A 14,385-nucleotide genomic window follows, 5' to 3' on the forward strand; every position below is an offset into this window, starting at 1 on the left:
CAATAAACAGATTAGCTATCGGTAAACACTGCATGTCCTCCAAATATTTTTGTGTTGACTAATCGGTATTTTACGAACCCAAGTAGGTAAAAAATCCGGATTTTTTCAAAATCGGTAGAAACGGCAGTTTAAAAAAAAATCGGTAGACAGTCGGTGGGGATGCTTAAAAATCGGTAGACTCCCGATAAATTCGGGAGAGTTGACAGGTATGTGAAAACGTGGAATATTTGCTGATTTGTTAAATTGAATAGCTTCTGAATCGAAGGGGGGTCAAAAATGAATGACAAAGTTCATAACCTTCTCTTTATTATATACTAGGGGGTCAAAAATTCAAGCGAGTTTGGTGCCTGTGGTCGGAGTGTACGGAGACAGCCGAGCGTCTGGTTGAACGAGACTACGATGCACAAACGTGTAGGTGACCTAGACTAGAACTCCCAGGAAGCGTCATGCTCATTATAAATAACAAACTCGGAAATGGTTTATTTTACGGAAAATAACCATTGCGGAATCTGACTATTGAAGAATGCATCAATGCCTGAACGGTTCACAGTGAATTTACTGATTCTAAGCAATGGCAGTTGGAAATATCTGATTAAGTAAGTAACAGCACAGGGACTTGCTCCTGGCGTGTAAAAAATCTCTATTAAAAAAAAATATATATACAGTGTAGTTTATAGTATATCGATATACTTTAAACTTCAAAATACTAATTTACAAAATACAAATATACTTTAAAATTTAAACTAGAGTGTAGTTTATAGTATATATCGTTTGTTGTTTTTTTTTAATAGATATTTTTTTACACGTCATGAGCAAGTCCCTGTGGTAACAGTAGCAGGATGAATGCACTCACAGGTCTTTCAGTTTATAATTTTGTGCCCACCGGAAGAGCATTCACGCGTGCGATTACAGAGCCCTCTGTAAACAAGGATGTTTATATTTCCGCGGTTCGGATTGGATAGGAATTATTGAATATTAAAATTAGCCACGTGTGAACTAGTGATACATGTACGCAATATTGGAGATTCAGGGGACTGGGTTCCAGTCCCGGTCTGTTACGCTGTATTTTCTTCTCCTTTTACTTGGTGCCTGGCATGCTCTGGAACTCACAGGTGAGAGGCCTGCCATGGACGAGCTTTTGAGCAGTGTGCGAAATGTTAACTAGGAGAATGAGATAGCCCACGGGGTTACCTCATTTTAAAGTGGGATTGACCTTAGAGAAATGGGACTGTCCACAATAAAAGTAAACACGAAAAAAAATATGCACTCGTGTTTATATTTATATACTACATCATTACATGTAGTATTTATACTGGTTTTCATGTATATATATTTTTGTTTGTATTCATTTTATTGATGAAGTACATGTACATGTATCTGTTTATTACCATGATTACCTTGTGTAAATAAAGTATAAAATCAGCATCCGTACTTCATGCTTAAGCAGCTTTTCACGAAAATATGTGTTAATATAAACGGGTCCAAAACAATCTCTTGATTTAGCTATATAGCTTTAAAAAGCTATATAGCTTTATTAAGCTATTCAGTACAGCTTAAGGGACAATATCCCTCTGCTCCACATTTCACAACTTTTTTTTTTAAATTCCAAACATTGATTTCCAGCAACAACTATAACATTAAATTCAAATAGAAAATAGTTTGAAGTTAATGAAGCGTTGCTTTAATACTTTTTCAGAAATGAATAATATGTCAAATCATGATGTGAAGAAAATTTGATACGGTCATTAGAAAGATCAATTATTTTTCATCTCACAATTAAATTAGAAATATGAGGTATATATAAAAATAATATTTACTCTCATACCTATCTAATTCCCTTTAGAAAACATACTGAAGTGATGCTTTTTAAATCAGAATATCAAATTGTTTTCTGCGCATGTAAAATAAAATGCATCCATAAACAAGAGTTATCGTTCCATTATCATGATTATCGCCCTTGAAATTCTTTTTTAATGAAATAAAATATTAATTAAATGTATATAAACAATTCTGCGGCTGTTATTTCTTTACAATGAAAAGACTTACACGTTTAGAGATAGATTTTTTTTTCAATTTACATGCACCGTTTAAAGGAACTGAGTATAAATTTTTTAGATATAGACTTAATTCTCATCAGCTGTAAAATTTATGTTATATTATCATGATTATATTAGTCTAAGCCAGTTTCCGGTGGGCCCAAAGTGATTAATTAACTCGGAATGCATGTTTAACGTGTTAAAATGAAAAAGAATTTTTTTTTCAATAATAATTTATTGTAAGGCATTATGTTGGACCGGGTGATATTGAAGAATCCCCATGTTGTTTGGATTAAGAGACTCAAATAAGAGCTTAGTTTGGGACAAAGTTATCAGTCAAAAAGATTTTATTTATTATGCCCCCCTTCAAAGAAGGGAGAGCATATTGTTTTGATGCTGTCTGTCTGTTGGTCCACTTAGTTTCTGTTCATTTTCATCGCAACCGTTGCACATAATGAAATGAAATTTGGTATACAGATATATTACATGAATATCTTAGACTGAGTCAATTCTGTTTTGGGTACAATCGCACCATTTTTGACAGGGTTATGCCCCCTGCATTTGGAAAAATTCCAATAATTTGCAGTTTCCGTACATTTTCTTTGCAACTGTTGTACATACTGAAATGAAATTTAAGTATACAGATTTATCATATGAATACGTAGGTCAATTTTTATTTTGGGCATGTCAGATCATGCCATTTTTGACAGAGTTATGTCCCTTAGACTTAGAAAAATTCCAATTATTTGCAGTTTCTGTTCATTTTCTTTGCAACTGTTGTACATACTGAAATGAAATATGGTATACAGATATATCACATGAATATGTAGGTCTTCGGTTTTGGGTATTACCGTGCCATTTTTGACTGGGTTATCATGGTTATGCCTTGAGACTTAGAAAAATTCCAATTATTTGCAGTTTCCATTTATTTTCTTGGCAACCGTTGCACATACTGAAATGAAATTAAGTGGACAGATTTATCAGATGAATATCTAGGACAAGTTCTGTTTTGGGTACAATCGCACCATTTTTGACATTGGGTAAATATGCCCTTTTGGACTTGGAAAAATTCAAATTTGGGGGGAGGGGGGCATAAGTGTTTAACAAACAATACTCTGACTCGTTAGAATAAAATTTAAGACAAAATCTTCAGGTGAACAGTAGTGCTTAAATTACTAAATAATGAGAAAGTGTTTTGGTTCATGTGTCATTTGTTTGATTAATTTATGAAATGTCCGTATAGTTGCCAGAATAGTAAATTCTTTTATTTCCAATTTTAATTTTTCAGGTAGAAAACATGGCCAATCAAAAACCCAAAAAGAGTCGTTTGGATCACATGATTTTCTATATTTCTGTAACTGTGATACTAGTAATGAAAATGGCAAGTATGAAAGAAATAAATGGCTCAAATTAAATTAATTTAAGTAATAAATAAAGTTTCATAATAATATTTTTAGTTATATTTTTGATAAAAAGATGGAAAATGTCACTCAACCTCATTAAAATGCAGAGAAAGAATACCAATTCTATGTTTAAGTCATGCCCTGTACTTTTGTTTTTCATGAAATGTGACTTTACAGAGTGTTGTTCAAGGATCGTTTAAAGATGCAGAGTTTTGTGAAGCTTCAAAACTCACAAGAACAGTAGTAGATAGTTGTCCAGAAGATAATGCGGGAGTAATAGAAGCTGCAAACAGGAAGAACTGCTCAGCCATTAAAAGTACTTGTTTGGGGAGGTTAGAGTACCACTGTGTTATCAATCCCTGGGGAAATCTTACCATAGAAGTGTGTGCTCCTGCCACATGGATTAGCACAGGTATTAATTTAAAAATGAATTTACATGAAATTCAAAATTTGTTAGAGGCAGTACTATTCAATATAACTATATATGTATTTGGCTGTTTATGAAATGCCCAGGAGCAAAGAAGCAAGATTTTCAAAGAAATAATGCATTTTCAATATATAATCTATATAGCCCCACCCTAGCACTAGAACCCCTGACCCCAGCGCCATGAATTTCACAATTTAGGTAGAGGACTCTATGCTGACTTTAATCATGTAACCAGTTTGACTGCTTGATGTCCAGGAGTAAAGAAGAAGAGTTTTAAAGATTGCATTAATTTTTGTGGTTTTTGGCTCCAGCCCTAAGCCCCAGGGGGGGCAGGGATCATGAAATTCATAACTTTTGTTCACCTTCACCCATAGATGCTTTATGCCAAATTTGGTTGAAATTTGTTGAGTGGTTGCAAGAGAAGAAGCTAAAAATGTTCAAATGTTAACACATGACGCACAACGGAAGACATATGACGAAACATAACAAGAGGCCCACGGGCCTTATAGGTCACCTGAGCATTATGCAACAATTTTCCAGTTATTGAATTTGATTCATGTTTTAAGCCAGATGCTATATGACATTCACAATTTTGAAAGAGGCACCATTGATCATCATAACAATACACTTACCAGTTGCTTAGCTTGGTTACTGAATACCCATATGCAGGGTAGGGGAACAAAAATGCATTCCAACTAACCAGTAGTGCCCCTAACACTGTGACATAAACCCCTGACCCTAGGTCCACACATTGCACAAATTTCAAAAAGGCACCCTTAATATCAAAAAATAAATAAATGTTTTATAAATACAAAAGAGCAGATTTCAAACTATAAATTCAATTTCAGTATATAAGTAGAGCCCCCATCCCACCCCTGACCCTGGGGCTTTGAAATTCACAATTCTGCAAGATTAGGGCCTTGCTCATCATAACTATAAAGGTAGTTCATCTGCTTTATACCCAGAGACAAAGAAAAAAAAATTCAAAGATTTAATGTATTTTCATTATATAATCAATTGAGCCCCGCCCCCCCTAACACCAGAACCCCTGACCCTGGGGCCATAAAATTCATAATTTAAAAAGAGGCAGGCATTCTTGCTCATCATAACTATGTACTTAGTTTATTTAATTCCTAGGAGCAGAGAAGAAGATTTTCAAAGAATTCATGTATTTTCAATATACAGGTAACTCTCGAAACCTCGAAGTCCGCGGGACCAAGGAAAAACTTCGAGAGATCAAGAGTTCGAGTTTTCAAGAGTCCGGATTTTTCCGGGTTTGTTTGACAGGTTTTAAATTTAGTCATTCCGGATGTAATGATTTTCATGCAGTTCTTACCTTTTACACGTGGTTTTTACAAAACAACGATATGTTTTCGTATTTGAAGTGAATATTTATTAAACTGAGTAAAGCAAAAAATGTTCATCGTCAGTTCGTGTTTTTTTTTTTTTAAATTATCATACGGATATCATTCTACATATTCGTTATCGTAAAACGGCATAGACCAGTAGACCAGCGTCGCGTGGTACATAGCATTGTGACTTTTCCAAACATGTGCATTGAACGAAATTGTCCAAAAAAAGTCGTCATATTGACAGTGAGACTGTTTCTGAATTTTCATATTTCGTTAAACTTTGAAACTGATTCGAAATAAAAGTTTAATTCATTAATTGTTTCGTCTCGTAATCTGCAATTACAATTTCTCAGCGACACTACGTACGTTTCTGAATTATCGTAATACACATGATAATTATTTTGATAGCATATAGGCACCATAAGATTAATTATAAATCAATTAACACCTTGCAGAATAAGTGTCACCTGAATAAACATCCCGTTTCACGAGACCCGCGTCTTATGTCCAGGTAAAGTTGCTAATTATGTAACTTTGTATTCACATAGCCACTTCGAGGTATCAAGGGTGAATTTCAATAGAATATGCACAGCAGGACTGCAATTTTACTTCGAGAGATCAAGGGTTTCGAGAGTTTAAGAGTTCGAGAAATCAAGAGTAAATTTGTTAGTTATATACGGAAAAAATTCGGGACCGGAGACTCACTTCGAGCGATCAAGAACTTCGAGAGATCGAAGTTCGAGCCATCAAGAGTTACCTGTATAATCAATAGAGCCCTGCCCTAACACCAGAAACCCTGACCCTGGGACCATAAAATTCACAATTTTGGTAAAAGCACTCTTGCTCATCATAACTATGCACTTAGTTAGTTTATTTAATACCTAGGAACAGAGAAGAAGATTTTCAAAGAATTCATGTATTTTTAGCTCACCTGAGCCGAAGGCTCAAGTGAGCTTTTCTGATCACATTTTGTCCGGCGTCCGTCTGTCTAGCTGTCCGTCTGTCTGTCTGTCCGTCTGTCTGTAAACTTTTCACATTTTCGACTTCTTCTCAAGAACCACTGGGCCAATTTCAACCAAACTTGCCACAAAGTATCCTTGGGTAAAGGGGATTCAAGTTTGTTCAAATGAAGGGCCACGCCCTCATTCAAGGGGAGATAATTGGGAATTAATGAAAATTTGGTGGCATGTTTTAAAAATCTTCTTCTCAACAACCACTGTGCCAGGAAAGATGAAACTTATGGGGAAACATCCTTAGGTAGTGTAGATTTAAGTTTGTTCAAATCATGACCCACCGTGGACGGGACGGGGCCACAATGTGGGATCAAAGATTTACATAGAAATATATATGAAATTTCTTTAAAAATCCTCTCCTCAAGAAAAACTAAGCCATAATTGACCATATTTATATGGAAGCATCCTCAGGTAGTGCAGATTCAAATTTGTTCAAATCATGACCCCCACGGGTAGGGCGGGGCCAAAATGGCCGACTAAAGTTTAACATAGAAATGAATAGGAAAATTCTTTAAAAATCTTCTCCTCGAGAATAGCAAAGCCACAATTGATCATATTTATATGGAAGCATCGTCAGTTAGTGTAGATTCAAGTTTGTTCAAATCGTGACCCCCAGGGGTAGGGCGGGGCCAAAATGGCCGACCAAAGTTTTACATAGAAATGTATAGGAAAATTCTTAAAAAAACATTCTTCTCAAGAATAGCAAAGCCATAATTAATCATATTTATGTGGAAGCATCGTCAGTTAGTGTAGATTCAAGTTTGTTCAAATCATGACCCCCAGGGGTAGGGCAGGGCCAAAACGGCTGACCAAAGTTTTACATTGAAATGTATAGGAAAATTCTTTAAAAATCTTCTTCTTAAGAATAGCAAAGCCTTAATTGGTCTTGGGACTACTTTTGGATTTAAGCTTTTAAAGTATAAACCAATCCTGCTTTTTCCTAGCCACAGTGCTCATGTGAGCGATGTGGCCCATGGGCCTCTTGTTACTATATATAATCTATAGAGCCCCGCCCTAACACCAGAACCCTTGAGCCATAAAATTCACAATTTTGGTTGAGGCACTCTTGCTCATCATAACTATGCACTTAATTGGTTTATTTAATACCTAGGAGCAGAGTAGAAGATTTTCAAAGAATTCATGTATTTTCACTATATAATCAATAGAGCCCCCCCCCCCCCCCCCAACACCAGAACCCTTGACCCCGGGGCCATAAAATTCAAAATTTTGGTAGAGGCTCTCATGCTCATCATAACTATGCACTTAGTTAGTATATTTAATACCCAGGGGCAGAGAAGAAGATTTTCAAAGAAATCATGTATTTTCACTATATATAATCAATAGAGCCCCACCATAACACCAGAACCCCTGACCCTGGGGCCATAAAATTCACAATTTTGGTAGAGGCACTCATGCTCATCATAACTATGCACTTAGTTAGTATATTTAATACCCAGGGGCAGAGAAGAAGATTTTCAAAGAAATTGTGTATTTTCACTATATATAATCAATAGAGCCCCGCCCTAACACCAGAACCCCTGACCCTGGGGCCATAAAATTCACAATTTTGGTAGAGACTCTTTTGCTCATCATAACTATGTACTTAGTTGGTTTATTTAATACCCAGGAGCAGCAAAGAAGATTTCCAAAGAAATAATGGATTTTCACTATATACTTATTTAGCCCCACCCTAGCACTAGAACCCCTGACCCCAGGGCCATGAATTTCACAATTTGGTAAAGGACTCAATGCTGATTACAATCATGCAAACAGTTTGACTGCTTGATGTCCAGGAGTAAAGAAGATTTTTAAAGATTGCATTAATTTTAGTGGTTTTTGGCCCCACCCCTCAGGCGCCAGGGGGGCAGGGATCATGAAATTCACAATTTTTGTTTCCCTTCACTCATAGATGCTTTGTGCCAAATTTGGTTGAAATTGGTTCAGTGGTTGCAGAGAAGAAGCTGAAAATGTTCAAATGTTAACGAACGACGGATGACGACGGACGAAAACGGACAGCAATAGGTCACCTGAGTTTACTCAGGTGACCTAAAAACGGATAGCAATACTCAGGTGACCTAAAAACAGAAATCTTAGCAACTCTGTGTGAAAGATTCGTTACTTTTTTCCTCTGCTTAGCAATATTTATTGTCCATTCTAACAAAGAGTATCATAAAAACAAATGAATGGACAATCGTATTAAACAATACATGTACATATTTCCATTCAGAACTCTTCAGAATTAGAGGGGCGTTTAGTTGTCTGACTGGGGCAGCATGACACTGCGTATAATACAAAACATGCAAATCTCAATCCAATTTTAAAAGTTATAATTTTGTCATTCCGATTAAAGAATAGAATAAGATATATATAAACTAACAGACATATGCAAGAGAATGAGAACCCTAAATTCATCATCCATTAATAAAAAAAACAACTTTCTGAGGCATATTATGCATTGTATTTTAATAAGATGATAAACAGATACATACAATAAACCATAGTTAAAAATTGAGATCGTTGTTTCTACTCTTGATGCATATAAAGTCCACAACAATAAAATGATTCATTTGATTTTTGTAAAGATTTGTTAAATGACTTACAAACATATTGTTTACATGCTTATGTTACGTTTGTCCCCGAAATCCCACAAGATTTGTACATTTCGTGACTTTTTCACTAAGAAACTCTTCCATAGTGGAAATAGGATGTATTAAAATGGATGGCTGAAATTCTAAAACAAAACAAGATGTGTTTGTAAAACACTGATGCCCACATATGGCAACATAGCAAAGATTAAGCTTTTCTTAAATGCAAATTTAATTGATTGGTACCATAAGTAGGGTATTCTCACTGGAAAACAATTGTGAAATTTGAAAGTAAGCTACTGTTAAAGTTTGTTAATAAGTACAAAAATCTCCAAGGTCAAGGTCAAAAGGTCTATCAAATGGAAGGTCTTGCCACATAAAAAAAACTTATTTAGAGCATGAAAGCCCTAGCCCTAACCGTTCAGAAGTTTGTGGTCAATGTTCAATTTCTTAAAAAGTAGTTCAAACTCAAAGGTCAAGGTCAAAGGGTTAAAGTTATTGTTATCAAATGAAAGGTCTTGTCATAAGGATCAAATAGATAGTTTTCAGTAGACCCATATTAACAAGAGTTATTTCCCGTTGGCCGCCATCTTGTGGGTCAACCAGGTAATTTTCCCTCTTTGTCCTACCAAATAGAAGAGGGCGTAGCAGAAATATTTGGGGGGAAATCGTTATGGAATATACCTTTTGAAATAAAGGAGGCTCTAACAAATGTATAATTGTCAGAAAAACAATACTTCCCAGCCCACAGTAGCCACTATAAAAAGTTAAAGTTGGTTGAATTATGAAGGAATATGAGCATGTTGACCCACAATATGGCAGCCGAAGGGAAATAACTTGTTAATTTGGGTCTACTGAAAGCTATCTATATGTAAAGTATGAAAGCACTAGCCCTAACTCTTTAAAAGTTATGGTCAAGGTTTGCTTTTTTAAAGTAGGTCAATCTCAAAGGTCAAGGTCAAAGGGTCAAAGTTCCATTGAAGGGTCTTTTCACAAGGATTACATAAATGAAGTATGAAAGCCCTATCCCTTACCGTTCAAAAGTTATGGCCAAGGTTAAAGTTTTTTCACAAGGAGGGAAATCTACAAGGACAAGGTCAAAGGGTCAAGGTTGTTGGTATCCAGTGAAAGGTCTTTTAACAAACATTACATATGTGAAGTATAAATGTCCTGGTGTCTACTGTTCAAAGATATGGCCAAAGTAAAATTTTAATGTAAAAGTGGGTTAAACTCCAAGGTCAAGGTCAAAAGGTCAAATTCGGTGGTACCCAAAGAAAGGTCTTGTCACAAGGAATACACATATTATAAAATATGAAAGTCATAGCTCCACTAAATCAAAAGTTGTGGGCAAGGTTAAAGTTTTTGCGGACAAACAGACAGACAGACAGACGGACAGGACAAAAACTATATTCCCCCAAAACTTCGTTTACGGGGGCATAAAAAGTGAAAGATCCTTGCAATTTGCAATTAAAACTACATACAGTATGTGGTATATTTATTGATTTGAAATTCAGTAATTATAATGAACCAATTTAGCACTAGTTAGTCAATTGAATTTTGGTCAAAATTGGGGACTGTTTTTAGCTCACCTGAGCCGGAGGCTCAAGTGAGCTTTTCTGATCAAAAGGATGACTGCACTTAACGCCGGTTTTTGGGGTCTTTTTCAATCACCGTTGTTACATTTATTTTAATTTGTGCTTATTTTTGCCTTAAATCATTTGTTAAAGAGTTTGGTCTATTTCCAAAATGCAATGTCATAATGGTTAAAACAGCTCTGCAATAAAATAATTCGTTGTTTCTTACCCCACCTCTCTGCAAATATCGGGAATTTAGACTTGTATGCCCTTGATTGAAGATAAGGTTTATAAATATGCATAAGAGGTGAGCTAATATTGTGATGAGTGGTCTAAAATTATAATAGTTGTACTGTATTTATATGTGGTGCACTCTCTCTCTCTCTCTCTCTCTCTCTCTCTCTCTCTCTCTCTCTCGCTCACCCCCACGCCATTTGTATGTCACTATTATTTTATAAGTTCAAACAAAACATATATAACTAATAACATACAACATCGATAATTGGTCAGCAATGGTTGATGTCAATAATTCGCGTGTTCGAATATAAGTACCGACTAGTTCAGTCGGTAATGCACCGAAGCATTATAACTCTGAGGTCCGGGATCGAGAGCCGCTAACAACAATAAGACTACATTGTACCATATATATATTTTTATGCCCCCGGGCCCGTAAACAAAGTTTCGGGGTGTAAAGTTTTTATTGTGTCCATCTGTCCGTCTAGCTGTCTGTCTAGCTGTCTGTCTCTCTGTCTGTCTGTCTGTCTGTTTGTCTGTTTGTCCGCAAAAACTTTAACCTTGCCCATAACTTTTGATTTAGTGGAGCTATGACTTTCATATTTCATATGTGTATTCCTTGTGACAAGACCTTTCTTTGGGTACCACCAAATTTGACCTTTTGACCTTGACCTTGGAGTTTGACCCACTTTTGCATAAAAATTTTAAAATTTTACTTTGGCCATATCTTTTGAACAGCAGACACCAGGACATTTATCTTTCACATATGTAATATTTGTTAAAAGATCTTTCACTGGATTCCCTCCTTGTGAAAAAACTTTAACCTTGGCCATAACTTTTGAACAGTAGGGGATAGGGCTTTCATACTTCATATATATAATCCTTGTGAGAAAAACCCTTCATTGGATACAAAGAACTTTGACCCTTTGACCTTGACCTTCGAGATTGACCTACTTTAAAAAAAGCAAACCTTGACCATAACTTTTAAAGAGTTAGGGCTACTGTTTTCATACTTTACATGTTTGATCCTTATGACAAGACCTTTCATTTGATAACAATAACTTTGACCTTGGAGTTTGACCTACTTTTTAAGAAATTGAATGTTGATTATAACTTCTGAATAGTTAGGGCTAGGGCTTTCATACTCTACATAAGTATTTTATGTGGCAAGACCTTTCATTTGATACTAAGTACATTGACCTTTTGACCTTGACCTTGGAGATTTTTGTACTTATTAACAAACTTTAACAGTAGCTTACTTTCAAATTCACAATTGTTTTCCAGTGAGAATACCCTAATTTTGGTACCAATCAATTAAATTTGCATTTAATAAAAGCTTAATCTTTGCTATGTTGCCATACAGGGGCATCAGTGTTTTGCAAACACATCTTGTTTTTTTATTAAAGAGTTACTTTTATTTTCCCCTTTTTATTTAAAAAAAAAAAAGGAAAAACATCACAATTTCTTATGTTTTTAGTTTTTTAAAAATTACTTTCCCCCATATATAAGCATGTTGAGGATGGTAATGATATAATTATACCCCATGTAACTAGTTGCGGGAGGTATAATGTTTTTGACCCGTCCGTCAGTCAGTCAGTCAGTCAGTCCTCTTTTTTTGTCAGCGCAACTCCTCATAAACCGCTGCACAGAATTTCGTCAAACTTTGCAGGTATTTAGGACACAATGTGTAGATGTGCATATTACCAGGAAATTCCGATTCCATTATTTATTCCGGGAATTTCCGCACTTTTTAACTTAGGCATTTGGCCATACCTTGAATATAGAGATGAACAGTTTGTCAGCGCAACTCCTCATAAACCGCTGCACAGAATTTCGTCAAACTTTGCAGGTATTTAGGACACAATGTGTAGATGTGCATATTACCAGGAAATTCCGATTCCATTATTTTTTTCGGGAATTTCCGCACTTTTTAACTTAGGCATTTGGCAATACCTTGAATATAGAGATGAACAGTTTGTCAGCGCAACTCCTCATAAACCGCTGCACAAAATTTTGTCAAACTTTGCAGGTATTTAGGACACAATGTGTAGATGTGCATATTACCAGGAAATTCCGATTCCTTTATTTTTTCCGGGAATTTCCGCACTTTTTAACTTAGGCATTTGGCCATACCTTGAATATAGAGATGAACAGTTTGTCAGCGCAACTCCTCATAAACCGCTGCACAGAATTTCGTCAAACTTTGCAGGTATTTAGGACACAATATGTAGATGTGCATATTACCAGGAAATTCCGATTCCACTATTTTTACCGGGAATTTCCGCACTAAATACTTAGGTTTTTGGCCACACCTTGAATATAGAGATGAACAGTTTGTCAGCGCAACTCCTCATAAACCGCTGCACAGATTTTCGTTAAACTTTGCAGATATTTAGGACACAATATGTAGATGTGCATATTACGAGGATATTCCGATTCCTTTATTTTTCTGGGAATTTCCACACTTTCCAACTTAGAATATACTAGTAGATATGAACAGTTTGTCAGCCCCACTCCTCTTAAACTGTTGTACATAGTTTCGTCAACCTATGCAGATATTAGGACATATTCCATTATTTTATCCCAAAGAGTTTTGCCTATTATTCAAGGAAATTTCTCACTCCCCACCCCCCCCCCCCCCCCCCCCCACTCCCCAACCACTTCAAATTAATGTCTGGATTTGTATAATGCCAAGAAATTTTGATTCCATGATTTATCTAGAAACTTCATTCCACATTTAAATGTCCTCATATGCAAAACATTTTGATGTGAAGATTTGTTTGCAATTATTGCCCTTTTTAGCTCACCTCAGCCCTCAACGAAGTTGGGGGGAGCTTATGTGATACCCTCGGCGTCGGCGTCGGTGTCGGCGTCGGCGTCCCGGGTTAAGGTTAAGTTTTTTGGAGCAGTTTTCTTTTTAAGTACTTCTATGTCCTATATTGATTAGACATGCATGGAAGATGTTTCTAGTGTGTTTCATTGTACCAGTCAAAGTTTCAGATGCTGCAATTTCAGCAAAGGAATGACCAGGTTAATGTTTTTGGTGCAGGTTAACATTTTTGGTGCAGTTTTTGGTGTAGGTCTCATTTCCATGTAACTATAAGCCCTATGTTGACCAAACTTACATGGATGATACATCTTAGGATGCATACTACCAGCCTTGCTTCGGATGCTGTATCTGACCTACATTTTCCGGTTGAGTGAACAGGTTAAAGTTTTTGGTGAAGGTTTCATTTCGAAGATACTTTGATCCCTATAATGACCAAACTTGCATGGACGGTACATCTTAGGATGTATTCTTCTTGACTTGCTTCGGATGCTGAATCTGACCTACATTTTCCGGTTGAGTGAACAGGTAAAAGTTTTTGCTGCAGGTTTCATTTCCAAGTTACTATGAGACATATAATGACCAAACTTGCATGGATGGTACATCTTAGGATGCATATTACAAGACCTGCTTCAGATGCTGAATCTGACCTACATTTTCCGGTTGAGTGAACAGGTTAAAATTTTTGGTGCAGGTTTCATTTCCAAGGTACTATGAACCCTATAATGACCAAACTTGCATGGATGGTACATCTTAGGATGCATACTACCAGACTTGCTTCAGATGCTGAATCTGACCTACATTTTCCAGTTGAGTGAACAGGTTAAAGTTTTTGGTAAAGGTTTCATTTCCAATGTACTATGAACCCTATAATGACTAAACTTGCATGGATTGTTACATCTTAGGATGCATACTACCAGACTTGCTTCGGATG

General features: G+C 36.1%; 1 protein-coding gene across 1 annotated transcript in view; it reads left to right on the plus strand.

Annotated features, from left to right (window-relative positions):
- The first annotated feature begins 527 nt into the window (after positions 1-527).
- Positions 528-14,385, plus strand: part of LOC134253421 (uncharacterized) — an 80,962-nt gene continuing 67,104 nt past the window's right edge. The window contains exons 1-3 of the mRNA XM_062735947.1: positions 528-596; positions 3,325-3,417; positions 3,617-3,851. Coding sequence (XP_062591931.1) covers positions 3,334-3,417; positions 3,617-3,851 — 319 coding nt within the window. The 5' untranslated portion in view covers positions 528-596; positions 3,325-3,333. The remainder of the gene's footprint in view (positions 597-3,324; positions 3,418-3,616; positions 3,852-14,385) is intronic.

This window comes from Saccostrea cucullata, unplaced genomic scaffold (assembly GCF_032062105.1).
Source record: "Saccostrea cucullata isolate Sc308-1 unplaced genomic scaffold, CSIRO_AGI_Scuc_v1 ctg1606, whole genome shotgun sequence".
Taxonomy (NCBI): domain Eukaryota; kingdom Metazoa; phylum Mollusca; class Bivalvia; order Ostreida; family Ostreidae; genus Saccostrea; species Saccostrea cuccullata.